This window comes from Ovis aries, chromosome 4 (assembly GCF_016772045.2).
Source record: "Ovis aries strain OAR_USU_Benz2616 breed Rambouillet chromosome 4, ARS-UI_Ramb_v3.0, whole genome shotgun sequence".
NCBI classification, from domain to species: domain Eukaryota; kingdom Metazoa; phylum Chordata; class Mammalia; order Artiodactyla; family Bovidae; genus Ovis; species Ovis aries.
The window spans coordinates 88,320,514-88,345,715 of NC_056057.1; the positions used below are offsets into that span (position 1 = coordinate 88,320,514).

Below are 25,202 nucleotides of genomic sequence, written 5' to 3' on the forward strand. Positions count from 1 at the left end.
CCGAGAGGGGTTCCAGTGGAACTTGGCGAGGGTGTCCTGTGGGACCCGCTCACCCACTCGTTGGTGGTCGCCTCACCCAGGGTGTCTACCACCTCTCTGACTCTTGGACCCCCGAGGAACCCCTTGTGTCGTCAGCTCTCGGATCCTGGTAGCCGTCAATCCTTCCACTACCTGGAAATGTGGGGCTCTGGTTCACAAGGAAATCGCCGCCTCGCCGGGAGGTGCCCCCTGCCTATCTTCCTTTCCTCCAGCCTGTCGTCTCTCGCCGCATTTCCTTCAGCGCCCCTCAAGACTCTCTTTGAGGCCAGATCAAAAATTTAAACTCCTTCCCCCGCACCTCTCTTGCGACCATCGAGGCACTAGGAGGGCGGGGAAGACCGCCCTGCCCCGGTGCGGGAGGGGATCCTAAGCTCTTGGTGAGGATCCGCGGTGGGTCCTGCATCATAGCCTGGCCTAGCCGGAGCGCCAGGCCGAGGGAGGGGCCGAGAAGCACCCCGAGGCTCCCGGGGCTACGGGAACCCCTGCTGCCCACTCCCCCCACCCCCAGCCTCTTTCCCTGGATGCGCCCCGCTGCAGCGGGATGGCTGGGCTGGGCTGGGAGCTTGTCTGGCAGCTTCTACTGAGCAGCTAATAGTATAACAACCCGGCTTTGATAAATCTGAACTAATTACCCCTCTTAATTAAAGTCTTTAGCAGTTGTTTCACTGTTTTGGCAAGAAAACAGGAGAGACTTGCAGTTAGAAAACACCAGAGCCCGAGCTCACAGCAGAGCTGCTGATTAACACTTGAAGCATTTCAAGGACCTGGCACCCGCCACAGTTTGGTTTTCATCCATGTTTCCTCCTTGAATGGAGGTATATTCGTCTACAAACATACATAGACACATAAAAACATGCAGGCTCCCTTTGCCAGCTGTGTACAAGTCAGTATGTGCCTCCAGGATATGAACAATAGATCCCTCATTTACAGGGCATCCTTGTAATCCTGTGTGAAGAAGCGTATTACATGTACCTTCCAGATAGGTTGTTCCCACTTAACTTTGCACCACAAACACATCCGATGGTCCAGGACAAAGATATGCTCCTGTTAGAAAGCGCCACATCTTCTGTCTTTGAACTGAAATCAAATTTTGTTACTTAACCAAAGTTGTAACAATTTGCTGTTATTTGGACAGACTATTATTTGCTCTTGGTGAATGTTTTCACCAAGATTGTCGGTACCAATCCATGGTTGAATATTTTAAAATAGAAGAGGGCTGAGGGGGTCAGAATCAGTGATCTCTAGCTGAAAAACAGGAACAGAGCCCTGAAGGTTGTTGATTAAATAAGCATGTTCCAAGGATTTATTTCCAACAGTCAATGAATCAGTTTTCACGTGCAAGAATCAAAACCAAAATTTCAACTTCAAATTCATCCATAATGAACCACCCTTATCTAACGTGTACGTGTGCATATGTGCATGTGCGCTCATGAATGTGGCGTGTGTCTTAACAGACACACACATCTATGCGTGTATATATAACATACACACAGAGTTTGTTTTTGACCTCAGGGAAAGAGAAAATGGTAATAAACAATCGGCAGGCATCTCAAGATTGCAGAATCAACACCATGGGAATATATACAATAATAAAATTAAAACGGTTGCAGCATCCCCACGTAGGATAATACAGATCTCAATAAATACAGCAGAAAGTTTGTTTTAAAAAACAAAAGAAACACCATCTCTCCACCCGAGATGAAAGTCTTTCCAAATTAAAAAAAAAAATCAGAACACAAACAAACCCCCAAGTTTTCTCATAATTGTTAGTGCCTATATAGCATATAATACACGAGACCATGTAGTAGGTGCATGCAAGAGGCGAAAACACCGGGGGATTCAGAGGCTTCTGGTTGGCGCTAACGCGTAGGGCCCAACATGCCCTGGGTTCTACAGACGAGTTTGGGTAGAGAGGTCCAGCTCTATTCCACCAGCTGCTTCGGGAGTGGGGACCCCGGCTGGGGCGGGGAAGAGACTTTGGCCTTGATCACTGGTGGCCCGGATGGAGCCCAGGCTGCAAGGGCCCCGGGGGCGGCAGCGGCGGCGGCAGAGGCGGCAGCGTCGCGGGCGGCGGCGGCGGCTGGAGAGGGGGCGACGGGTCCGCACCTGGCTCCCCAGCCGACGGGCGCGGCAGACCCAGGCCGCTGTCGTGTAGCTTCCGGACGTGCTTCTTGAGGTCAAAGTTCCGGCAGAAGCCCTTGCCGCACGTGGGGCAGGTGAAGGGCTTCTTGTCATTGTGGGTGTGCATGTGGAACGTGAGGTTGTAAACCTGGTGGAAAGCCTTGTTGCAAATATTGCACTTGAACTGCTTCTCCCCGCTGTGGGTCAGCTTGTGGTTTTTGTAATTCCCTGCAACAGACAAACGACAGGGACGTGGACCTGAAAAGAGAGCTTGACCAAGAGGCGGGAGAAGAGGGGCCACAGATCCGACAGCCCCGGGCGGGACTTAGATGCCCACCTGCACTCGGCTCCCAGAAGTTATTTTTAAATATCGACAATGAGGTCGTTCCCGCCACATTTCAATACAATAGTTATTAATCCAACTCTATAAAACGAGAACAAGAGGTTAAAAAGAAATATCCCCTCTGTGTAAGAGCCATGCCTTTGTCTAATCCCACTTACGGGTAGGAGGTTGGAAAGGCAACGCACGCGCTGGTAGCTAGATGCACTTAAAACGCATCTTCTAAAACAGCCTCCAGAACTGAGGGCTTTCGGTAAGACTCCCGCGAAAGACAACGCCTTCTGGGTTCCATACCTTTTTGATGAAATCCTTTGCCACAGAATTCACACACAAACGGTTTGTAGCCTGCGTGTATTCGGGTATGCGTGTTTAAAGTAGAACTTCTATTAAACGCTTTGCCACACTGGTTACATTTATGGGGTTTTTCCTAAGCGGAAAGAAGAAACAAGCAGAGAAATGAAGGTACGTTGTTACTGAGTGGAGTCTGAAAAACTGAAAACACTGTCATGCTCTCCCTCATGCTTTTAAGCAGAACAAAGGCAAACAATACCGGCATTTCCCCTTCGTCCAGCCCGCACATTTCACACAAACCTTAACTGTAGGGAGTAAGAGTTTATCCGCCATTAAGACAAAAACAAAACCGTTCGGAAACAAACCAGGTGAAACTGATACAGTCGAACACACCTGGGTGTGGATGATCTTGTGTCTGCACAGGGTGCTGGCTTGCCGGAAGCCCTTTCCACACACTTTGCAAACGAAGGGCCTGGCTCCTGTGTGCACCGGCATGTGACGGGTTAAGTTATAGTGCGCGTTAAAGACCTTAAAATTAAACACAAGTACAACAGGTTAGCCCAAACAGCCCTTGGAGATCACCCCCGGGTAGAGGAAAAGGAAGGAGGTGATAACACTCTGATAAATGTATACAAATAATTACAAAATAAATTTAGAAGGAAGGAAGGAAAGAAGACTCACCGCCCCCGCCTCCCCACCCCCTACCCCCAGTACTTGCCTTTCCACACACTTCGCAAGTGAAAACTTTGGGCTTGGTGTTAGGAGAGCCTCGGCTGAAGTCAGAGGTTTTGAATGCTATTTTTTCCGACAGAAGCTGGGCGCTTTCTTTCATGTAGTGCTGCAGCTGAGCCTGAGACAAGTCTTTGAAAGCTACTCCCGAGGGGTACTTCTCCACCGCCGGGACCACCAGTTTATTCCTTTCGGCTAAATACGTTTTTGGCTGCGGGTGCAAAGGGGAACTGAGGAAGTAGGAGGCCACCGGGTGGATGTTGACGCCGGCCGCCGGGTGGCACGGGCCGTCACCTCGGTTCAGGTAGCACAGGGCGCCCATGGCGTGGAAGGAGGAATGGTTGACCACCCGCGGCCTTACCAGCTTGTACTGCTGCAGCGGCAGCGCGTCGCGGGCCAGGTCACTCTTGAGACTCAGCGCGCAGTTGAGCAGGTCGCTGCAGCTGAACGCGGGCGCCGCGGGTGCTGAGGCCGGGGCCCCCGGAGCCTCGAGACTCGCCTTCCGGGGCTCCGAGCCCGTCATCCCCGCCTTCGGGTTCGTGTCGTACGCCACAGGCACGAAGGGGATCATGCAGGGGATCGACGAGTTAAGATGCAGCGAGTGCTTGGGGTCCCCTTTGGGCACGGATCCCTGCAGGAAGTGGGGGACGGGCAGGGCTTTGGGCTCGGGGGTGCGTGCCATGATTCTTTCGATGGAGAAAGCCAAGGGTTTGGAGGTGTTCATCACGTTGCCCCGGGCCGGAGCAGTCGCTAACATTTTGGCAGTCGCGTTGTGGCAGCTACTGTCCATGTCGGAGTCGCCAGCGTCCGTCGTCAGCCGGGGCCGGGTTGCGCCGTCGTTGCCTTGTTCCCTGCTTGTCACAGACCTGCGGAGAGGGGGACGGGCACCATCACCACCAGCAGCCTCTTCCTCCTCCTCCCCAGCATCACCAGCCGAACCTGCCTGCCCAGCCCAATGGACTCCTGCCAGCCCATCGCAGAGTTCTTGGCGCACCAATGACTCGGGGACAATCACTACTTATTTCTATCAATAGAAAGTGTTGTGTCAATAACGCAGCCAAGATCTCGCCAATCGTTAACTTCCAAGAGGAGAAGGTAAACTAGATAATTGCTCAATTCGCTTCCAACAGTCAACAGGAAAACTTTTTCCCCCCCTCGGCAGTCAGTGACTACTTTTCATTGGCAAGTGAGGTTCCCCCGCCCAGAAGAGGCGGGGGCGCTCTCCTCCGCGCTGCGGGCCCTCCCCTCCGCGCACACACTCTTCGGGCGCACACTTCGGTCTCCTCCGCCCCACCCCCCTTTGCTTTTTCCTCTGTCTTTTTAATTCTCAATCTGCTTAACCAGGCTTTAGAGGCCAAGCAAATCTGAGATCAATTTTCTCGTTTAGCTCTAAATGACATCATCTAAAATCATTGTGCAAGGGCTAAATAAGGAAACAGACTCTAATTCAGGGGCAAACGCCAGGCTATATTTATCAAACGCCAGGCTCTAGAAAGCCACGGCCAGGAAGCCTCCGGCAGCGAAATCCTAGCCCTCCCCGCTTGGTTTCTCCGGGCCGGTGCTGGACCCGGGTGGGAGCCGCGCCTCCTCACCGCAGTCTCTCTCTTCCTTCGGGTCCCGGGACCGAGGGCTCCCGGAATCCCGAAGTCTCCGCGGCCCGAACCGACTCTGGACCATTTGGAAGACGCCAGCAGGTAACTAGCCTCCCTAAATGCCTCTGAGATTAAAGGCCTATCAGAGGCTTGTTTTGTGTTTGTGGTTTTGTAAGTGCGATGCCACGACAAAAGCTTGGGAAAGACACACTCCGTCCACAAAGTTAAGGAGGAGTTGCAGGGAATAAGCGGGAGTCACACCAAAAGAAACCTCGACTAGGACCGAGCCCACCCCCGCCCCCCTAACACACAAATATACGCGCGCGCTTTCCCGGAACGAGTCTTTAAGTACCTACGCTCAACTAGAGCTCTCTCGGAGCATTTTAAATAACTGTAGGGCAGAGAAGGGAAGCAATGTTATTGATTCCCTCCTCCAGTCTTCTGATTGCTGGTGTCCACATGCCTCCCCAGAGAAGCGCGGGCGATAGCCAGGGTGAGTGTGCAGGGGGGCAAATGGGGGCGATGAGCACAGCGACCTGCCCGCGCTCCGGGAGTGGCCTTAGCCGCGCTTCCGCCTCGGAGAGAGCGCTTGGAGACTGTGTCCTGCAACGCCCCTCTTCCAAGCGCCCTCTGGGTGTGGCGTCTGGGCCAAAACTCCCCGGGAGTTGTTGCGGAGCGTAAGGAGTGTTCCCGGAAGACTCCGGGGCCAGTGACTCCGGCAGCGCGGGTTCCCACCGCTCAGTAGGGCGCGGCCAGGAGCGTTCCGGGCGCAGCAGTGCGCACGGTCCTGGTCGCTCCCCTTGGCCAGCCTGCGATCGTGCAGAGCTTAGCCTTGCGGCCAGATGTGCTGGTGCCGGGCATGCACTAGCCGCTGCACCGGGAGGGCGTGGGAGCCGGGAGCCCGCGCCGGAAGCCGGGAGCCTGCGCCGAGAGGCAGAGGAACAACGCAGAGATGCCAGCTCCCGGGTCTCGCGGCCTGCAAGCTCTTGTGAGTGGCCACCCGCAGCAGCCCAGGGTGCCATCTACCTGGTGAGTTACCCTGAATGGGTGCGTGTAGAGCGGGTGGTGGCGGGTGCCAGACATCGGGCCAAGCGGGTGTGGACGTCCTCTTCCAGCAGGAGCGATGGAAAGGGTCGGCGGTGGGAAGCTGGATGCTAGCAGGCTAGAAACCCTGGAACTGTTGAGCCGCTGATCACTTACACACCGAATGCAAAGTTGGACCCCAAGCGGAGGAAATTGACCTCCATATACTCCAAAGTAGTCCCTTTTTCCTACCCCATTGCCCAGAAGAAGCTAGGGGCCACTCCCTCTGTCTTTCTGGGGGGAACTATCCCGCCTCTGCTCGGCGGGCCAAGGAGAATGGAAACCGAGAGAGTCTGGGCTGGGAGAGCCGGAGAGATGCCCAGCCGCGAAACAGAGCAGCTGGATGGATGGGGGTGGGGGGTGGGGGGTGGGGTGGGGGAAACCCGATTGCTAAGGAAATGGGGGAGGAGGCGTGAGTCCTATTGGAAGTTGAAGGTAGCCAAAGGGCCAGGTGGGGGGAAGGTCCAGATGCGACTGGCCTTAGCCACTAGGCCTGCAAGTGCCAGGTCTCAGGTCTCGAGGTGGCGCCTGGCAGAGAGGACAGATGCAGCTGTAGAGAAGTGCAGAATGGGGCTAGTGCAGAACGCGGGCTGGGGTTCTGGAAGAGGCACCACGCCCCCGGGGGCACTTTGGAGCGGTCCTCGGCCCAAGCGCACCCTGGGTGTGTGCCCAGGCTGGAAACTGTCTTTCCGTTTGCTGTTGGGGCGGCCGAACCTGTGTCTTCTCCCCTGCTCAGACAAAGAGCACCGGACGGCTTTGCTAAGGGAAAGTGGGGGTGGGGGTCCCACGACAGATGGATCGCGGTTAAGACTTTAATTGCTGCCTTTTGGGGCCGGATCAGGTTTCCTTTCCTACCTGCCGCTTCTCAACATCGAAAAATCCCCCTCCTGCTGCACTCCTCCGATGCAGTGCCAGTTTAAAGGAAAAAGCAAAGAAGCACGAAACTGCCCGACTCTGGAAAGCTTTGGAGCGCTTAGCTGACATGTACAACTCACCCGCTTCCGGAACGTTACCTGTCTCCTTGCCTGAATGCCACCAGTTTGTTTTACGTTTGTCGCGCGTCCCTCCCTCTTTCTCCCCTCCCCCACTCCCTCCTCCTCAACGGCAAAGAGCCTTGATTTGACCCCGGTAAATTTCTCCTTCATCGGACACTGAACTATAAAGGAAAATTATTGGCTAAAGTATATGTGTTTGGTGGGGTTAATATTTCAATGGTTTGCTTTTTACTGGTCTCTTGCGGATTTGCCTTTTTGACAAGTGTTGTCTGAAAGTATAGTGTCATTTGAGTAACACAAATATCGCAAAGTAGCAATTATACCTGTCCTTTACTAGACTGGATCTTCCTTACCCTAAAGACTGAGGAGGTGCTTTATAAATCCAGGTCTTGTGATTCTAACATTCCTTGAATATTTTCCATTAAAAAAACTAACATATATTAATTAAAAAAAACTCTATTAAGTTAAGGCTCTCTCAAACAAAATGCACAATATTCAGCAAATTCTTCCATTTTATTAACAAATCTATCCAGTACTTTGGGTTTTTTTTCCAAGCACATTTGGAAAATAACAGCAACAAAAACACCACCAATGAAAGCAGAGCTTATTTGACAAATTTAGAGGCTTCTAAAACAGTTCAACACTTTAAAATTGTTTGTTAAAAGAATGCAAAGGAGACCTGTTTGTTTTGTTAATAGCAAAATAGAAACTTGGTTTCTTTGAATTTTCTTGGAGAATCCTATAATCCCCCTTTGCTCACAAGAACTAACGATTAAGTATCCCTCCCCTTCCCAGCCACAGAAAAGCAGTATTCATTTGCCCTACTACTTTAAATCCTCATGGAAGGTGAATTTCAAATGAGTGGTTTATCTTGCATGAGATGTGTAAGGGAAGCAGAAAAACCTTTGGTAGGAAGAAACCAAATAACTCTAATTTAAGACTTTCTGAGAAAAGAAGAAAGAAGTTCTGTTTTGCAAAAGTAATTTAAAAGTTCTCTTCTTTTTTCTAGGGAATCTGATTTTCATCTCAATGCTTCCTAACCTTTGTTCTTGATATTTTTCAAGAACTTGCATAATTTTCACAGACTTTTCATTTACATACCTGTCACAAGGAAATGCCATTACGGGTCATGATTAGTACAATCTGCAATAGAAGACAATATAATAGAACCATCAGTTACCAAATAACCCGCAGTCTTTAACCTCTCCTTCTTTGATGTCAAAATACTGCTGAATATTTAAAAACTAAGAAATAGACTGGGAAATATTATAATGTATCCATCCTCCTACCAAGTGCCCTATTTCATCCCCAGTCACATTTTTAAGGTTTTCAAGGCTTTCCATCACCTACCACCCCCACCTCTTCATCAAAAGCAACTATCCGGCTTTCTTTTTGCTTCTTATTAGTTACTTGAAAGCTAAAAAAGAGAGAAGAGATTAAGATGATGACCCCTTACACTTTCCCAGGCATTTAGATTCATCCCCACTTTTTTCCTATTTAATAAATAGTACCAAGGGTAATGTACTTCCTTCTACAGGAGGAAAAACATTCATAAATTCTCCTACAGTTTTGCTCAGTCTTTATCTCTGACTGGTCTTTTGTTATTTCTTGTGTGTGATGAAGGCGGGTGATGGAATAGGACACAAATAGGAAGGGTCTGCAGAGTTCAAGGAACGAGTCTGTTGTGTTCTTCTGATTAGTTCAGGAGTATACCGTGAGAATGAAATTTCCAGGACATTACCAAATACACGGGCCCAGAGTTCAGATTTAAGGCTTCTACTTTTGCTTTTGGTTAGTTTGGTAGCAAATAAGGAATTCTTGCTAATTTCATATGGCACTTGAAAGGAAGTAAGTATCACAAGTTAGGAGTAAAGGAGGTTAGTTAACTGGAAGACCCCCTCCTTTCTTTTGAGGGAGGAGGGGTGGGGATATGGCTTGTTTATCCCTAGGTCTTTGTTGTTACTCTTTTTTTCATATTAGGGTTTCCCTTAAACCAAATGAAATTACTCCTTTCAAAACAGCATTTGCATATTAGGTCAGTTTGTCAGAGTAAATTAAGAGCCCCAAAGGTGAGAGCTGGTAATGAGCTGGCAGGACACCTGCCCTGGGTTTGTTTCTGCCCTTCCACTAACGCTAGGCTTTTTCTCACCCGTTCCCACAGGCCGGTGAGGTGTTTTCCCTCCAGACTACCAGGCTGCAATTCAGGGTTGGACTTGATGGAAAATGAAGTTTATAAACAAGCAACCCAATTTCTCCAACATATTCGAGGAGCTGCCTAGAAGTTAAGCAACAAAAAAAACAGCAAAGTTTTGCTGGTAATTTACAGCGATGTTACTGAAACCCAGCAAGTGAACGATGAGAAGGATACCTCAAGTAGGCTCTCTTGTCCTACACTGATAGCGCGGTTATGCAATTGGCCGCTTGGCGTTTTGCCGCAGTCGGGATATATATTTGAAGGTGCTTTTTTGGTCAAAATAAAAACTGTATTTAACACACAACACGACCTTTCTTTGATATTACGCACGAGGTTTAAAGCAGTTTTATTTTCCAAGTTTCTTCCTTATCTCACGAAATAAAAGTCGACAGTTACCATTCAAATAACACAGTGAACGAGCTTAGAAAACCGGAGAAGCAATCGAGGTAAAGCAAAATCTTTGGGCGAGAAAGAAATCTCTGAGAGTCGTTTATAAATTGTTACCTCCCTGGACCCCGGCCGTCCGAGCGCCCCGCGCCGATCTTCAGCGCTCGGGTGCCTGGGCCTCCAACACCGCCTTGGCGGTGCCTTGGGGGTGCCTTGGCGGTGCCTTGGGGGTGCGTTGGCGCCCCCGGCCCCGGCCTCCGAAGGGGACTGCCTCCCGGTGGCGTGGGAGCTCGGGCGCCGGCCTCACTCCCGACATACAGGCCGGAACTGAGCCAGGTGATATAAGCCTGAAGTGAAACACAAAAGCTGACCCACTCTCCCCGGCCGGACTCTCTACTCATTGGCTCTTGCTCAGGAGTCCCAAACAGTTCAAATGACGTTAGCGAGACCGAAGGCGACCGGTGGCTCCGGCCTCCAGGCGGGGGCCGGGAGCCGGGGCGCCGCTCCGACAGCTCGACCCTCCCTCCACGCCCGCCGCGCGGGGCCGATGCCAGTCCAGCCGACTCCGCGGCCCCGGCTCGGCCTCCCGGGTGCGGGGTCAACCAGCGCCGCGCGCTCGCCGACCTGATCCCTCCGACCGCGGGCCCTGGGGACCACCACCAGCCCCGGGGCCCCGCGGCCCCTCCCGGGCGTGACCACTCTCCTCCCTCTCCCCGCGCACCCCAGCGGATCGGGCAGCGGCTGCCTTCCCTCCAGGCCCCAAGGCTTCGAGAAGAGGCGGGGGGTCTCCAAAACCTCCAAAGAGTTTCCTGAGCGGGAGGGGGTGCTGGATCGGGTTTAAAGACCACGTTAACAGATGGCAGATAAATCGTGTTTGTAAAGTTTTTGAACAGAACATTTGCTAATAGACTTGCTTTGACGACTTAGAGTGTAACGGAAGGGTCATTGAATCTAGTTGTCAGGTGAAAGAAAACAGGCCTGGCGCGGTAACACGCCCAAGAAGGAACTAGAACATCTTTTTATTAGTTTTGCCCATCATTTTGAGTTTCCCGGAGAACACCTCCTTAAGCCAATTTTATATGCAGACGGTGGGGCGGGAGTACCTCTGAGTTCTCTCCCCAAAACCTTTCAGTCCATTGTCCTGCACTGTGTTTTTGTAGCCCCCACTGCCTGCCCCCACGAAGAGTCCCTTCGGGCCCTTTTGCTTGAGCTTAGAATGAGTTCTTGTCTTCTGACGGTCCTGGGGAATGCGAGGGAATTTTCCAACTAGATTCTCCTGTTTTAAGACAATTTCCTTCTACTTTCCCCTCTTGCCCTCACCCTCCAATTTGTCCTTTTATTCCGGGTCCTGAACTCTCCCCGTCAAGTGCCTTCTTTTTTCTCCTCCCTTCCAAGGAGATGGGACGGCTGGCCACTGAGCACAATGCCCCCAGGGCCGCCTGCGGGTGGCTTCCCCAGTCCTGAAGCTGAGGAATCGTTCAGCTACTGGCCGGCCCCCTTTTCTCAGTAGGGGCGGACGCTCTTCTGCGATCCCCGCCACCTCCCTCCCTAAGGCCTCTCTCAGACCAGATCCCACAGCTGTTGACCCCTTTCCAAGAGTTGAGCTGTAGCACCCACGCCGGGAAGATCCCAAGATGAGGCTTGATCCATCCGTCATTAAGGAATCTGACAAGTTTTACCATGTTAGGTTAAATCATTGCCTTCTAAGTGAAGTCATTTGGAAGTCATTTTTCCTTTTCTCTTCTCACCGTCTCTTCTTTAAGTTCTGTTGAGCCTTTGAATTTCACAAATAGTGGGGCTGCTGACCTCAGAGTTTCCCCTCCGTCTTACAGAGGGAGAGGGTGCCGGAAACCCCGCGAAACTAAGCCTTCCGCGTACATGCAGAACTTGGGCGCAGAGAAACGGCATTCCTCCAACCGCGGTGACCTCGACGGCCGGCTGACGTCGGGAACGCGGCCCGCCGCGGCTCCTGGGCCGGGTGGGCGGCTCTGATTCTCTGCAGATCCGCGAGATCGAGGGCGGGGAGGCAAGCTGGGTCCGGGTAAAAAGCGGGAGGAAGAAACAAGGCTGTGAGCCGTTCAAAGGCTGAATGGGATCGGGTTCCTGCTGCAAGTGGAGGCGAGGGTGGAGGGGGGACCCTCTACTGTCTAACCCTGTGATTCACAGCTTCTCAGAAATTTACATAATACAAGGGCGTCGATGTAAACCTAAAGGACAAAAGTAATAATTCGACAGCACATATTCCGTTTTTCGCACCATGGGCCTGGATATGTTCCCGGTGTTGGCACAGTCGCTGATTCCCTGAGCTTTTTGCTCACGCGGGAGAGTAACTGAAGTTTCACAACAGTGTTGAAAGGAAAGGCAGAGAGGGAGGAAAAAAAAAAAAGGAGAGAAATAGTGATTGGCTTTAGTGATGCTGATTTAGATTTCTCATTGATAGCAAAAGAGTTCTAAAAATTGAGAGCATATGCTGTGTTCAAAAGGCAGTGGACATGATGGTAATTGGGGTCCCTCATTTTCCAAAGGACCTGTTGCCCTCTTATTTGGCTAACGTGGACCTTTTATTTGTAAAGCAAATTCATTACCCTTTAATATTAATAGGAAATTCCAAATTATTATTATCCTAGATAAGTGAAGTCCCCGCTGTCAACCTGGCTCCAACTGACCAACATAAATAAGGGCCAAAGGCAAAATGCAGTAGCTACAGAACATGTGTAATTGCTGTCTTACCTTTTGGATTAGGTTATTTTCTTTCTGCATTTGAGCTCAGATGTGTGTGTTTAGTGGCTCAGTGGTATCCAGCTCTTTGGGAGCCCATGGGCTGCAGCCCGCCAAGGCCCCTGTGTCCATGGGATTCTCCAGGCAAGAATACTGGAGTGGGTAGTCATTCCTTTTTCCGGGGGATCTTCCTGACCCAGGGATCAAACCCCTGCCTCCAGCATCTCCTTCATTGGAAGGTGGATTCTTTACCCCTGGGGATTGCTGCAGCTGTTCAGTCTCTAAGTTGTATCTGACTCTTGGCGACCCCAAGGACTGCAGCATGCCAGGCCTCCCTGTCCCTCACCGTTTCCGGAGTTCACCCAAATTCAAATTCTGGAGCCTTGCTGGAGGCATTTTCTTAATGATTCCCTGTACAACACGAGGCAAAGGAAAACCTAAGGATAGTTTTGTGGGATCCCTTATTTTAGCAGGTGCTCTTTGGACTGGTCTATGCCTCCGCCCAGTGCTTCCCGCCTGGTAAGTCTAGTCCGTCTGCGGGAGAGCAGTGGCATGCTCCCCTCTTGCCCAGTTGCCGAGGTGGTTGTCATTGGAAATTGGAAAGAGGAAAGGCCTTTTTTCCCTCCCATCTCTGCCTTTCTACATCTGTTATTCCAGCCTCCCCTTTCTCTGCAAAACCTGTGTGCAAAGTTTGCCACATTCTCTAACATTCAGTCCAACCCATTAGCAGTTTACAGTCATTTTAATTTCTAGAGCTTTTAGTTAAACCTGTATAGGCAGGAACTTAAGAGGAGAAAACATCTACTTTTTCAAGTATGCAGTGAATTCTGCCTCCACTAAGTGCCCCCACCCCATTGCTGCCCCATAAAGGGTAAATAATAATCCTCTTTCCTTCTCTTTGTTTCTTTCTATCCTTTTATAACTAGTTTCTTCAATTAGCCATTGCAATTGAGAAACTTTCCTCCCCTCTAAGAAACTTCTTCTTTGTAAGTACTCCTACCGATGTGTCCCAGACATTTTAAGGGCTGAAATAAATGATGCCAGTTTGGCGTCCTGCTTTGGCCTCCTAGCCGGGGAGTGCCAGCTTGGGGAGGGCCACACAGCTAGTGGACTCCTTGTTAACCAGAATGGACGGTGGCAGTTCCTCTTTGCCTTGAATTGTTTTTCTGTAAAATGGGACTAAATCAAAGCCCACTTTATTGTTGGGAGGCTTTGAGATTGAAAAGAGATTTCAAAATAAAACTACTTTGCATATGAAAAGCTATCCATCACCTTGTTAAAAAGTTAAGCTATAAACTTTTCCCAAATGTTTTTCAGACAACTATATTTTAAAACAACTGTCCTGTTCAATGATTTGCTTTCTGGTTATAGACATGGAAATGCTAAAATGCACTTGAAGAATCCTATTTGCTAAATTATTTTTTCACAACCTTGAGGACTTTCCTTATCCTTGGGGGCCTGCTCTCCCACATCCAGCCTTGAGTTCCCCAGAGGACAATTTCTTCTGTAGATGTGAGAATTAACCTTTCACAAAAGCTTTTCAAAAATCCCAATTTGATTAAGGCAGATTTCATCTCTTTAGAAGCTGCTATGCATTTCTAAAATTAATCAAATTTCTGATAGATTGTCCTAATTATATGAAAGAACACATCTAGCAATCACCCAATGTAACAAAACTGCGCAGTTTGAATAAATGACTATAAGTAAGCTTCTTCAATATAGCAACTTGGATGTATGTTTAAAAAATTATTACCCAGTTCTGGGTTTGTATGTGGGGGCTGGGGAGGGATGCTTAACAAAAGCCCTCCCCTGATACAATTTGCTGCTACCCTGGCATTTCTCTGTTTCACTTTTTGACTTTTTGAAATCGAGTTCTGTTGAGTTCTGACCTTTTACTAATATAACCCCTTTGAATGAATTTTTTTTCTACCTCCCTACCAAAATCTCCTTCCGAAGTTACAATTAGCTTTGCTTCCTTGGCATTTTAAGAAAATACCCTTAACAACAAACTCCAGCATTTAAAGTTTTCTTTTTGGCAATCACACCCAAGAGAGGTGTTACCAGTTGGATGTCAGAAAGGAGGTGGTGTTAAAAGGCAAACCAGGGACTTCCCTAGTGGTCCAATGGTTAGGAAATCTGCCTTGCAACAATGCAGGGGTTCCATTCCCTGGTGGGAGAAATAAGATCCTACAGGCCAGGGAGCAACTAAGCCCACATGCCTCAACTACTGAGCCCAGGTGCTATAACTGGAGAATCTGTGGGTGACAACTATGACCCGGTGCAGCTGAATAGATAAATAAATAATTATTTTAACAAAAGAGTAAAATAGGCAAACTGGAATTGACAAAGTAGAAAAAGAACTTGACACACCACTTTCAGTTTTTGTAAAGGTGCATACAGTGTGGAGGCTCCATAAAAGAGCCTGTGCCGGTGCCCAGGAAGGAGTGTCTACTCTGCGAAATCAACTCCACTTCCTCCCGGACCAGAGAACCGCTGATCCAAGGGATGGACAACACAAAAGGAGATTTCAGACAAATCTAGAATATGATTATTGGCTGATTTAGTTTTTAATCGCACTGCAAATAAGTACACAAATAAAGCTAACTTTAATATAAAATGCAAAGTAGGGGAGATAAAAGTCACCGTAGCATTCCGGAGTGGGAAGCTGTGGGTGGGGCCATAAAATCGTGTCCCCTGTGTCTGTAACTCAGAAAGCTGCAAGCAGGATGTCTTAAAGGACTGAGGGGGCCCAGAACATCCCTCCAGTATATATATATACATACATATATATATGTGTGTGTGTCTATATATATATATATATATATATAAGCAGCTCTAGTCCCGGCACAAAACTGGGCTTGGAATCTTTCTCTTTGGGGAGTGATCGGTTTCTACCTCCTCAAGGCCACCGCGTGCCTGGCCCCGGCATTACCGCGGGCTCGCGGCTCCCCCACCACAGACAGACATCCTGGTCTGTGATCCTGGGCGCGCTCTCGCCCCACACAGGGTCTCCACGCTATTGGCGTTTTTCCAACAGCCTACAAGAGCTGTCAGTTCAACGCTCGGGGCAAGACTCCGTGCTGGCGGTTATCCTCAACGCTGCCTTTTATACTTGGCTGCCAAGGCTGAGGTCACGAAGACCGAGGTTGGGGCGGCCTTTGACCTCCTCTGCCTTTCGGTGCCGCTTCGCATTTTCCAAGCGCTTTCCGTGCAAGCATTTCTGGGCTGACTCAGGACGTCATTCTAGCTTCCTTAAACTTTGGAAAACACTAATGAACAGCAATTTGTCCTTGAAAGTCTCTTGAACTCAACCTACTGGGCACAGGCCGAGGCCTGGGATTCTTCGCTTGTGGTTTGACACCCCCAGATCAGAACCGTACAGTTTCGGAGGCCTTGGCTAACAATATACCCATGTGGACCCCAAGACACGTCTCCAGCGGCCTCCCCTCCCAACAGCAAGGCCGAGGAATGCTGGCGCTCTTTGGAGACAATCGAGTTGACCCACCCTGTCTCCTCCCCTTCCACCAGGCTGGCCGTATAAATAACCCTGGAACTGGACAGTTCTAGCCAGTCCATGGACATGCCAGGGACAGGGCTAAAGGTCCGCCGAGATGACTGTGATCTAGAAGGACCCTGAGCCAACCCGGAGGAACTGGATTGTGGGAGAGTGGTCGTGTATATTGGCAGAGGCTGACCTCCTACAATTTCTTCTGAATCCACCCCTACATTCAGAAATAGTTAACAGGGGACTTTCCTGGCAGTCCGTCTGTTGAGACTCTGCACTTTCACTGCAGTGGGCCCGGGGTTCAATCCGCCGTCAGGGAAATAAGATTCCATATGCCCCGTGGTATGGCCCAAAAAGAAATAAATAAAAAAAAAATAACAATGGCCACAACTGCTTACATGTCTCTAACTCTCACAATCACCTTCTTTACAGAAAGTTTAAGTAACTTGCCTAAGGACAAGATCTTGGACGAGGAGACAACATGTAGCTGTTGGGATTCAAACCCAGGTTTTTCTAGCTTTACGACTAAGGTCTGTCTAGTCAAGGCTATGGTTTTTCCTGTGGTCATGTATGGATGTGAGAGGTCGACTGTGAAGAAGGCTGAGTGCCGAAGAATTGATGCTTTTGAACTGTGGTGTTGGAGAAGACTCTTGAGAGTCCCTTGGACTGCAAGGAGATCCAACCAGTCCATTCTGAAGGAGATCAACCCTGGGATTTCTTTGGAAGGAATGATGCTAAAGCTGAAACTCCAGTACTTTGGCTACCTCATGAGAAGAGTTGACTCATTGGAAAAGACTCTGATGCCGGGAGGGATTGGGGGCAGGAGGAGAAGGGGAGGACAGAGGATGAGATGGCTGGATGGCATCACTGACTCAATGGACGCGAGTCTGAGTGAACTCCGTGAGATGGTGATGAACAGGGAGGCCTGGCTGCTGTGATTCGTGGGGTTGCAAAGAGTCGGACACGACTGAGCGACTGAACTGAACTGAAAGCTGTGTCATGTGCATTCGCTTCTGGGTAGTTCTTTACACCGGGATCTTTTTCACCTGGGGAAACACGTGGCATTGTTGCCTAGCTTCCTTTCTCTAGGTACATACTCACACTCTGCACTCCGACAGAGGCTGTGGTTGACCGTCCTTGTGACTTCTGGACAACCCAGTTCTCAGAGCTTTGCGCCTCTGTTCCCTGAAAGTGTCTTACTTCAGCCTTACAGAGATGAAGGCAGGTGCGCCCCGCAGCATCTTCCAGCCCAAACCCGGGCGCGGGTGGGGGTGGGGGTGGGGTCCCAGTTTGGGATTGGGGCACTTCGGAGCTGTCCCTGCTGCTGGGGTCTACCCCGCTCCTCTTTGCGTCTGCCAGGCCCCTAGGCTTGACTCCATCTGCAGCGAAATACCGGGGCCAAGTGAGCCGTCGGCCTTTCCGAAAGCTTCTTGCCGGTCCAGAGAGTCGTACTTGAAGGGAAAAGGCGACCCCCGCCCACGGCGTCTCCCTGCACAGCACCGGGGAAGGGGCGACGTGAGGACTCAGCCCCACCCTTCCGAACCCCCACACACTAGACCTCGGAGCTCCGGGCTGAGCCCGCGGCGGTGGGATGGGTGGAGGGTTGTCGGCCGGGCGGGGGATGCGGGGAAGGGCGAGCGCAGAGGCTCCGGGGCCGACTGACTACGCGATCTCCGGGAGAGCCGCCGCTCTGCTAGCGGCACGTGAACAGCTCTCGGGAACATCGATCTATCACCTCCCTTTAGGGATCCGGACCGGGAAATTTCCATCTTCTGTGTCGGGAGGAAGAAATAAAAGCGATCGAGCTCTTGCTCTAATTTCTTCCATCGGGCCTTTTACCAAAGGCGTGGCGGAAGGGTCTCCGGGAGGCCGGGTGTGCCCGGAGTCCCGGGCCTGGGGTCTCCGCGGGCCTTCGCGGGGTGGCTGCGGGCGTGCCCGTTTCGCGGCAGAGGGAAGGGGTTTCAGGGTCCAGGAGTGGCGATGGCTGAGTGGCCGCTTTCCCACTAAGGGCACCTTCCTGGAGCTCAGGGACCCCCTCACCCTCAGTCGCCGCGGGGCCAGACCGGCTGTGCCCCTGGGGGCGCGGCGGGAGCCCCGAGTCGCTTTGCCCCCGCGCTTATTGCAAAAGTAGCAGGAAATCCTTTCTCCAGAGCGAGGGACAATGAACAAGAACTAAAGGGAATTCAAGTGGAAAAATCCGTGAATACAAGGACGACCCACAGCTGGAGCTGCGAGGTTTCCATTAAGCTCTGTGTGGTTCTTTCCCTTTCCGGGAAAAAGGCATTATTATTATTTTTCTCCAACAAGTGCTTGGAGAAACTTTCCCTGTAGATGTGTTATTTAACAAACCCATTCCGGCTTGATATTAGACTGTATTATTTATTTTCTCCGGTAACAGTCACCAAACTGTCCAAAGAAGGTCACCCCCCCTCCGCCCCCCGCCCTTTCTCAAGACGTTTAGGAAGGTAGAGAGATTCCTTTAAAGTTAAAAATTATTTTCATTTCAAAAATTGTGCTACATTTGTTAGATTTTCAATTAAGTTCTTAATTTAAAAAAAACAACACTTGGCTTCCTTTTAATAGACAGATGCTTTGGCATTCACCTTCACAGTTACACACACCAATGAACAATAATATATTATTTCAAGCAATTTGCAGTTATATTGAAGAGCATTTCTGGGCAAAAACCCAAAAATAACTTTTCATTCTTTTTCAGGGAAACTTTATAAATTTCTTTCCAAACACCTTCCTGTGGCTCAAATGTGAGTCCACACAGTCCTCATAAAACCATAAAACCGTGAGCATCTCCACTACCTGCCTTTGACTGTTGTCTTCTCTGTGCAAGCCAGTGGAGACTGGAGTTGGGGAGGAAACTTTCAGAAATCTCCTGGGTGTACAAGGGAAGAATATCTAAATTGGAGAGAAGCTACAAGAGGCTGACCAGCAAAGAAGGCTAGTGACCAGCAAAGAAGGTGACATAGGTCAGGTCAGCAGTGAGACCCTCCTGGTCCCAACTAATTTCTTTCCCCTACAACACATGCTTTCCCCTTTATTTCTGAATTCTATCAGCTAGATAGTCCCTTGAATATATATATGGCTAAGAGAGTGGGGTCATCAATTATTCATTTTAGGACAAAATGTACCAATTACTCTTAGATATGCTATGTCAAGGATTTGCCTGGTAGCTCAGTGGTAAAGAAACTGTCTGCCAATTCCAGAGACTTGGGTTTTATCCCTGGGTGGGGAAGATCCCCTGGGGAAGGAAATGGCAACCCACTCCAGTATTCTTGCCTGGGAAATACCCTGGACAGAGGAACCTGGTGGGCTGCAGTCCACGGGGTCACAAGGAGTTGGACAAGGCTTAGCAACTGTGTGTGCTCAGTCACGTTCAACTCCTTGCAACCCTTAGGACTGTAACCCATCAGGGGATGTTCCCCACCCAGGGATCGAATCCCTGTCTCTTGCTTCGCAGGTAGATTGTTTACCAGACTTGGCGACTAAACATCAAACAAGCTGTGTCAAAGAAACAGGCATTTGACATGAAGGAAAAGAAGTGTGAGTAATTTCCAAGTAGAGAGCAATCTGAGCTGTGCAGAGCTACCCCGGGGAGGGTACCACTGGGAATTTGAGGATAGCATGACTGGACAGTCGAGGACTTGAAAAAAGGATAGTACTGGTGTGATGGCAGACAAGAAAGGAAAGGACAGTATTCCAAGACAGACTGCCTGTCAACACAGAGTGGGTCTCTAATCCAGGAAAGGGGAAGAAATTTCCTGTCCTGTTATTCTTGTAGTATAGGGTCTCCTACCCCTAGGACCCAGCACTGAACAACTACAATATTTTACAGTATTTTAACTGTGGCCTAGTCTAGGTCAGGCACGAGAATAAATGTGGAGAGCCAAGAAGTTGTTTCACTTCCAATGCTTCAGAAATTATATTTACACAAATTCAGGGGTACCTTCACTTATTCTGCATTAACTTACTTCATTTAAAAATTATTTATGGGGACTTCCCTGGTGGTACAGTGGTTAAGACATTGTGCTTTCCCCTGCAAGGGATGTAGGTTTGATCCCTGGTTGGGGAACTAAGATCCCACGTGGATACCATGCAGCCCAAATAAATAAATAACAATTAAGAAAAATTTAGAAATTACTTATGAATGAATGCTGACATATTTTTGAAAAAAAAAAAAAATTCAAAGATAAATAGTAATTCAAAATTATAGCCAGAAAATCTTTTGGAGGAAGAAAAAAATGTTAATTAAATGTGAATTGCTAGTTAACATTATTTGCATTTCTAGTATTACTCATTATTAACACTAATTGATAATGTTAACTAGTAGTACATAATATATGAGTATGCAGTCAACATTATCTTTGCTATGGAAATGTGCTGTCATAGTAGCTAGTTCTTTGGCGCCCCACTCCAGTACTCTTGCCTGGAAAATCCCATGGATGGAGGAGCCTTGTAGGCTGCAGTCCGTGGGGTTGCTAAGAGTCTGATACAACTGAGCGACTTCACTTTCACTTTTCACTTTCATGCATTGGAGAAGGAGATGGCAACCCACTCCAGTGTTCTTGCCTGGAGAATCCCAGGGACGGGGGAGCCTGGTGGGCTGCCGTCTGTGGGGTCGCACAGAGTCAGACACGACTGAAGTGACTTAGCAGCAGTGCCTACTAGGTGGAAAGGAGTGTTAATATCTCATACTCATTTGATTATAAATAAACAAAATAAAAACACAGAGCCAAATTCTTGAGATGTTTGTAATACTGCTAACATTTTTTTACTGCATTTAATCTATATAATCCTAATAAATACAGAGGTGGTTAGGACCAAGCAGACGTCTATTGCCTGCAAGCTGTTATGCTGAGAAGTAGAACATAGTATGTTGAAGGCAGCACATTTATTACGCACACTCTGAGATTTTTTTTATACTTGAAAGAAGACATATTCAGAATGGAACAAGACACAAGCCCATTGGATAATCTAGTCTATATTTAGGTTTGGCGATCCTTTAAGCCCAGACCAATTTGGAGTGCTAAGAACCAAGGTTACACATCACAATGGTAAATTAACTAGGACACAAACCTTGCACATAAATGATAAACTGTCAAGTACACACCGTTTTAACAAGGGTACGTACGATGGGACTGGCACAGTGATTAGAAGTGGCTTATTCTCACAATGTTGTATCATGAGAAATACGTATCTCACTTCACAACACAGGACATGACTTTGATGTTATTACAGAAAACAAAAGTCAAATCATCTTAAAAAAAAAAATTCGTGTTCCAATCACAGAGCCAGCCAAAGGTCATCATTTTAGATCAAGCTACACACAAAAAAAGGCTGTTTTTTTAAAAAAATACTTGCATTTTCTCCTTTTAACTCTCATTCTACATTAACTTTTTAAATGTGGCGTGAAATACAAGCATTTATATTTGGTCCAAACAATCAATGTAATTACAAGAACAGGTACAAAATAAAGTCAAGGTCCTCCTTCCTTCTGCAGAGCTGCGTGTCATCAGCCTTCTTCTTCTTCATCACTGTCTTTCATTGTGATGCCCTGAAGTCCTCCTCCTTCTGAAACAGAAGCTGTAGCCTCCTCTACCGTTAAACGTCTGTGTAGAGTGTCATAGGTCTTACTGTTCAGGGTGCCTTCCAGCACACCCTGCAGTCGGAAATCCCTGTAGGTTTTCTGGATGAAGAAGAGAGAAACTGCTTAGATCCCTTACAGATTATATGTATAGATGTATATGCGTGCACGTGTGCTAAGTTGCTTGAGTTGTGTCTGACTCTTTGTGACCCAATGGACTGTAGCCTGTCAGGCTCCCCTATCCATGGGATTCTCCAGGCAAGAATACTGGAGTGGGTTGCCATGTCCTCCTCCAGGGCTTTTCCCGACTCAGGGATTGAACCTGCATCTCTTATGTCTCTTGCATCAGCAGATGGGTTCTTTACCACTAGTGCCACCTGGGAAGCTCCTATGGATGTATATGTGTATGTCTAAATGTATACATACTCAGTTGGCATTTCAAAAATGACCTGGTGCAATGCACTAATGGATTCGGATTGTAGCTGCCCGTGCCAGTCATCCCGTAGGTGTCGTTCCAGGGAGGAAATGAAACGAGAGACTTCTGATAGTGCTGTTCAAACTAGAATCACTGAGTAGATCAAAATGTTGTGACTGTCAGATGACAAACGAGATTTTTTTTAACCAAAATATTACTAACTGCACAGCATTTACTATTTGAATAACCTGTAACAAAAGTAAAATGATAAATACTTATGTACATTTTCAATGTGAAGGAATTCTTAGTTTTTCAACTGAGGATTCAAAAATATATTTTATAAACTGCATTAGGTTTTGGGGTGTGTGTGGAGGGAGGAGGATTAATCCTAAATACTAAAATAAGTCTGCATTTTTAGCATTTGTGAATTATAAAGTTTATTTGTATGTATACTGGGTAAAAATCTGTGAGCACCTAAATGTCCCTAAGAATTTTGCCCTTCTGAAATTGCCTTGGAATGTGAAGTGCTAAATTCCAGCATTAAGCTTCCATTGGTGAGCTAATGAAAGACATATTTACAGTTTTGTGAAACAGTATACAGTGCTTCTTAACAACAGAAATAACTACACAACTCTGATTTCTGTGGCTCTTAAGATATGTAAACTATAGAATTTTCCTCATTTTACTTTTCCCCTTAAGTGAGACTTTCTTCACACGTGACTTTTTTATGACTAAACAAGCTGGCATTTTATTATTGATTTTTAAAGTTGTAGTTAGTTGAATGGGGGATCAAAATATAAAGAGAGCTTATTCTATAGAAACATTTCCAAGGCCATTAAAATGCTAAATATCTTTAAAGTTTGTTTGTTTTTTTTTTCTGTCCTATGTTAGATTGAGAATAATAAACAGCCAGGTTTCAATGGATTGTCCCAGAGTATCCGTACATATCCATGTGCCAGTTTTTTGTTCTAAATGGTTGCTGAAAGTCACTTGTTTGGAGGTTGCACTTAGTAGAAGAAAAAAGTCAAAGAAGAAGGAATGTTGTACCTTCTGGCCCCATGTAACAACTCCCAACAGCTGAAACATTATGGGATGCCTGATTTCACTCAACACAATTAAAAGGAAAATATAATATTCAGACAGTTGAGCTGAAGGTGCTTATTCACTTGAGGGCGGAAGTGCTGATGGATGGCATCTTAAGCCCCTGGATACACATCTGGTCTATGAACAGACTTCTGGGAAGGAGAAGAACCATTACAAGGTAGTGGGGTCATTGGTATTTTCACATTTCATCTTCTTGTCATCTAGGATTTGATTTATGCCCTATGGTATCATTCACATTTCAGAAGTGATATTCTCTTGTCATAAATAAAATGCATATTTGAAAAGTCTATCACGTGTCCAAAAAATAAACTGAACTGTGAGGGACACGGACTGTATCTGAGGTCAGCATCTCAACAGCAAGAAGAGTTTGGTGCCTTTGTTTTCCTTAGATGACCAAAATGATTCTAATTTGATTTTAATATTTTATATTAAGACACATAAAACCTACCCTCCTCACTGTCTTTTTCTAAACCATTCTATGCCACTAGGGAAGCCCTCTAAACCATTAAACCTTATTATTACTATGGTGATATTTCACACCAAAACTTATGTAATTTACTCCAGAACCCACAAAGTAACTGTTAGACCAATTTTGTCTAGAAAATCTGGTAACTAGTTTGCATGGTATTGCTACATAAGAGATTTGTGTTCAAGCCTTTAACAGTCTAACAGGTTAAAAATAAGCATACAAAATATTCATCTACAGATAAAACATCTGAAATAAAGTATTATTGTTCCACTGGCAATTATATACTGAGTTTGTAAGTCCTACTTTCTTATTTTATTGGAATAGCTTTCTTTACATTTACTCTAATTATCAGTAAGTTGGCTGGGAGAGAGCTGTAGTGTGGATTTGCCATATTAAAGGCTTTGTAGTTTGTAAAAAATTGGACTCTGCTTCCTTATTTTATTAGGAAGTGATAAGCCATTAGGGGAACTGCAGGGCAGGAACCCTTGCAATCTCTTTCTCTTTTTTTAGAATTCATAAAATGTTATTGACGCGTAGAGATCCTCTGTGGCTGCCAAGAAGGTCTGCTTGGCTCTTACTTAAGACAAGTGCCTGCCGCGGGGTGCTGCTCACTTGTCTTTTCTCCTGGTAAAAGAGGCAGCTCATTTATGTTAACTGCTTCAGAATGTCAAATGGCCTCTAGGGAGAACAGCAATCCATCAGCCATTTTGTTTGAGGATTCTATTTTACCCTTCCCCAAATAAATCATTCTGATGTTACAACTTTGTTAATTTCTTAGTCCTACATCTTCTGTGAAAATTTTATTGCAATTTGTATCTTCTTAGTGAGCAACACGAATGAACCAATGGACTGTCTAGGTGTCTTTGTGGGGCAGAGTTGGTTATCACATACATTTTGATGGCATCCGGGTCTCCATGGGCACAGAAGAATGACAATGCTTGCAAGGACCAGGATTCTAGAGTCCAGGAGCTGGGCTCCTGAGTAGAATGCACTACTCTGCTGTAACAGGCAGGTCCAGTCTATGTGATGTGGATGGAAGGACAGCCTACTCAGAGCCTGCACAACTCTATACATGTGCTGTTTAACAGCTGTGTAAATTCACTGGAAAATGAACATTATAAATATATAGGCTCCAAAGAGTGATGAATCTATGTATGAAATTGGCTAGTGTCTGCTTATATTCAAAGTAGAAAAAAATAATTAGAACACTAAATTAATTCATCCTAATTTTCATTGTAAAAATAACCACTTTTAATTATTAAATAAAATACTAGGACTTGATTAAATGCATCAGCCCAAGAAAGTATTGACTGAGTTTAGGGGCCTGCTTGTGAAAAATAAAACCTGAAAAGTCAAACATATATACATGAAATTTAATTTCATATTTATCAGTCTTGATTGCTGGTAGCCATAATGAACACTACATTAAAATAAGATTAAAAACAAGATGGATTGACTTAGAATAAAATGGAAATGTCACCCTGTAATTAACAAAATTATTAATCATTTTTCCTGCTAACTATGTGAATGACTAGTGAACATTAGAAAAGGAACGACTTTGAAAGAAAAAATGATGGGTTAATAAAACATGCAGATTCTTATTCTAAAAACAAGAGCTTACCAA

The 25,202-nt window shown here is 47.3% G+C and overlaps 2 protein-coding genes across 11 annotated transcripts in view; both read right to left on the reverse strand.

Annotated features, from left to right (window-relative positions):
• Positions 1 to 1,312: 1,312 nt before the first annotated feature.
• On the reverse strand, positions 1,313 to 4,388 carry FEZF1 (FEZ family zinc finger 1). The gene is made up of 4 exons (XM_027969116.3): positions 3,510 to 4,388; positions 3,185 to 3,319; positions 2,795 to 2,927; positions 1,313 to 2,388 (listed from the first exon to the last, which is right to left on the reverse strand). The coding sequence occupies exons 1-4, from the start codon at positions 4,308 to 4,310 to the stop codon at positions 2,027 to 2,029; spliced, it is 1,431 nt and encodes a 476-aa protein (XP_027824917.1). The 5' UTR covers positions 4,311 to 4,388; the 3' UTR covers positions 1,313 to 2,026.
• Positions 4,389 to 20,746: 16,358 nt separating this feature from the next.
• Positions 20,747 to 25,202, reverse strand: part of CADPS2 (calcium dependent secretion activator 2) — a 574,734-nt gene continuing 570,278 nt past the window's right edge. For all 10 annotated transcript variants that reach the window (XM_060414820.1, XM_060414821.1, XM_012177054.4 and 7 more), the window contains one exon: positions 20,747 to 21,692. In XM_060414820.1, coding sequence (XP_060270803.1) covers positions 21,519 to 21,692 — 174 coding nt within the window. In that variant the 3' untranslated portion in view covers positions 20,747 to 21,518. The remainder of the gene's footprint in view (positions 21,693 to 25,202) is intronic.

Bases quoted from the DNA above. Each gene is read 5' to 3' on its own strand.
- FEZF1 (XM_027969116.3), bottom strand. From the start codon at position 4,310: ATGGACAGTAGCTGCCACAACGCGACTGCCAAAATGTTAGCGACTGCT. The intron at 3,320-3,509 runs GCAAGTACTGGG...TTTAATTTTAAG, and splicing joins CTTGCGAAGTGTGTGGAAAG to GTCTTTAACGCGCACTATAA. The intron at 2,928-3,184 runs GTGTGTTCGACT...CTTTCCGCTTAG, and splicing joins ACAAGATCATCCACACCCAG to GAAAAACCCCATAAATGTAA.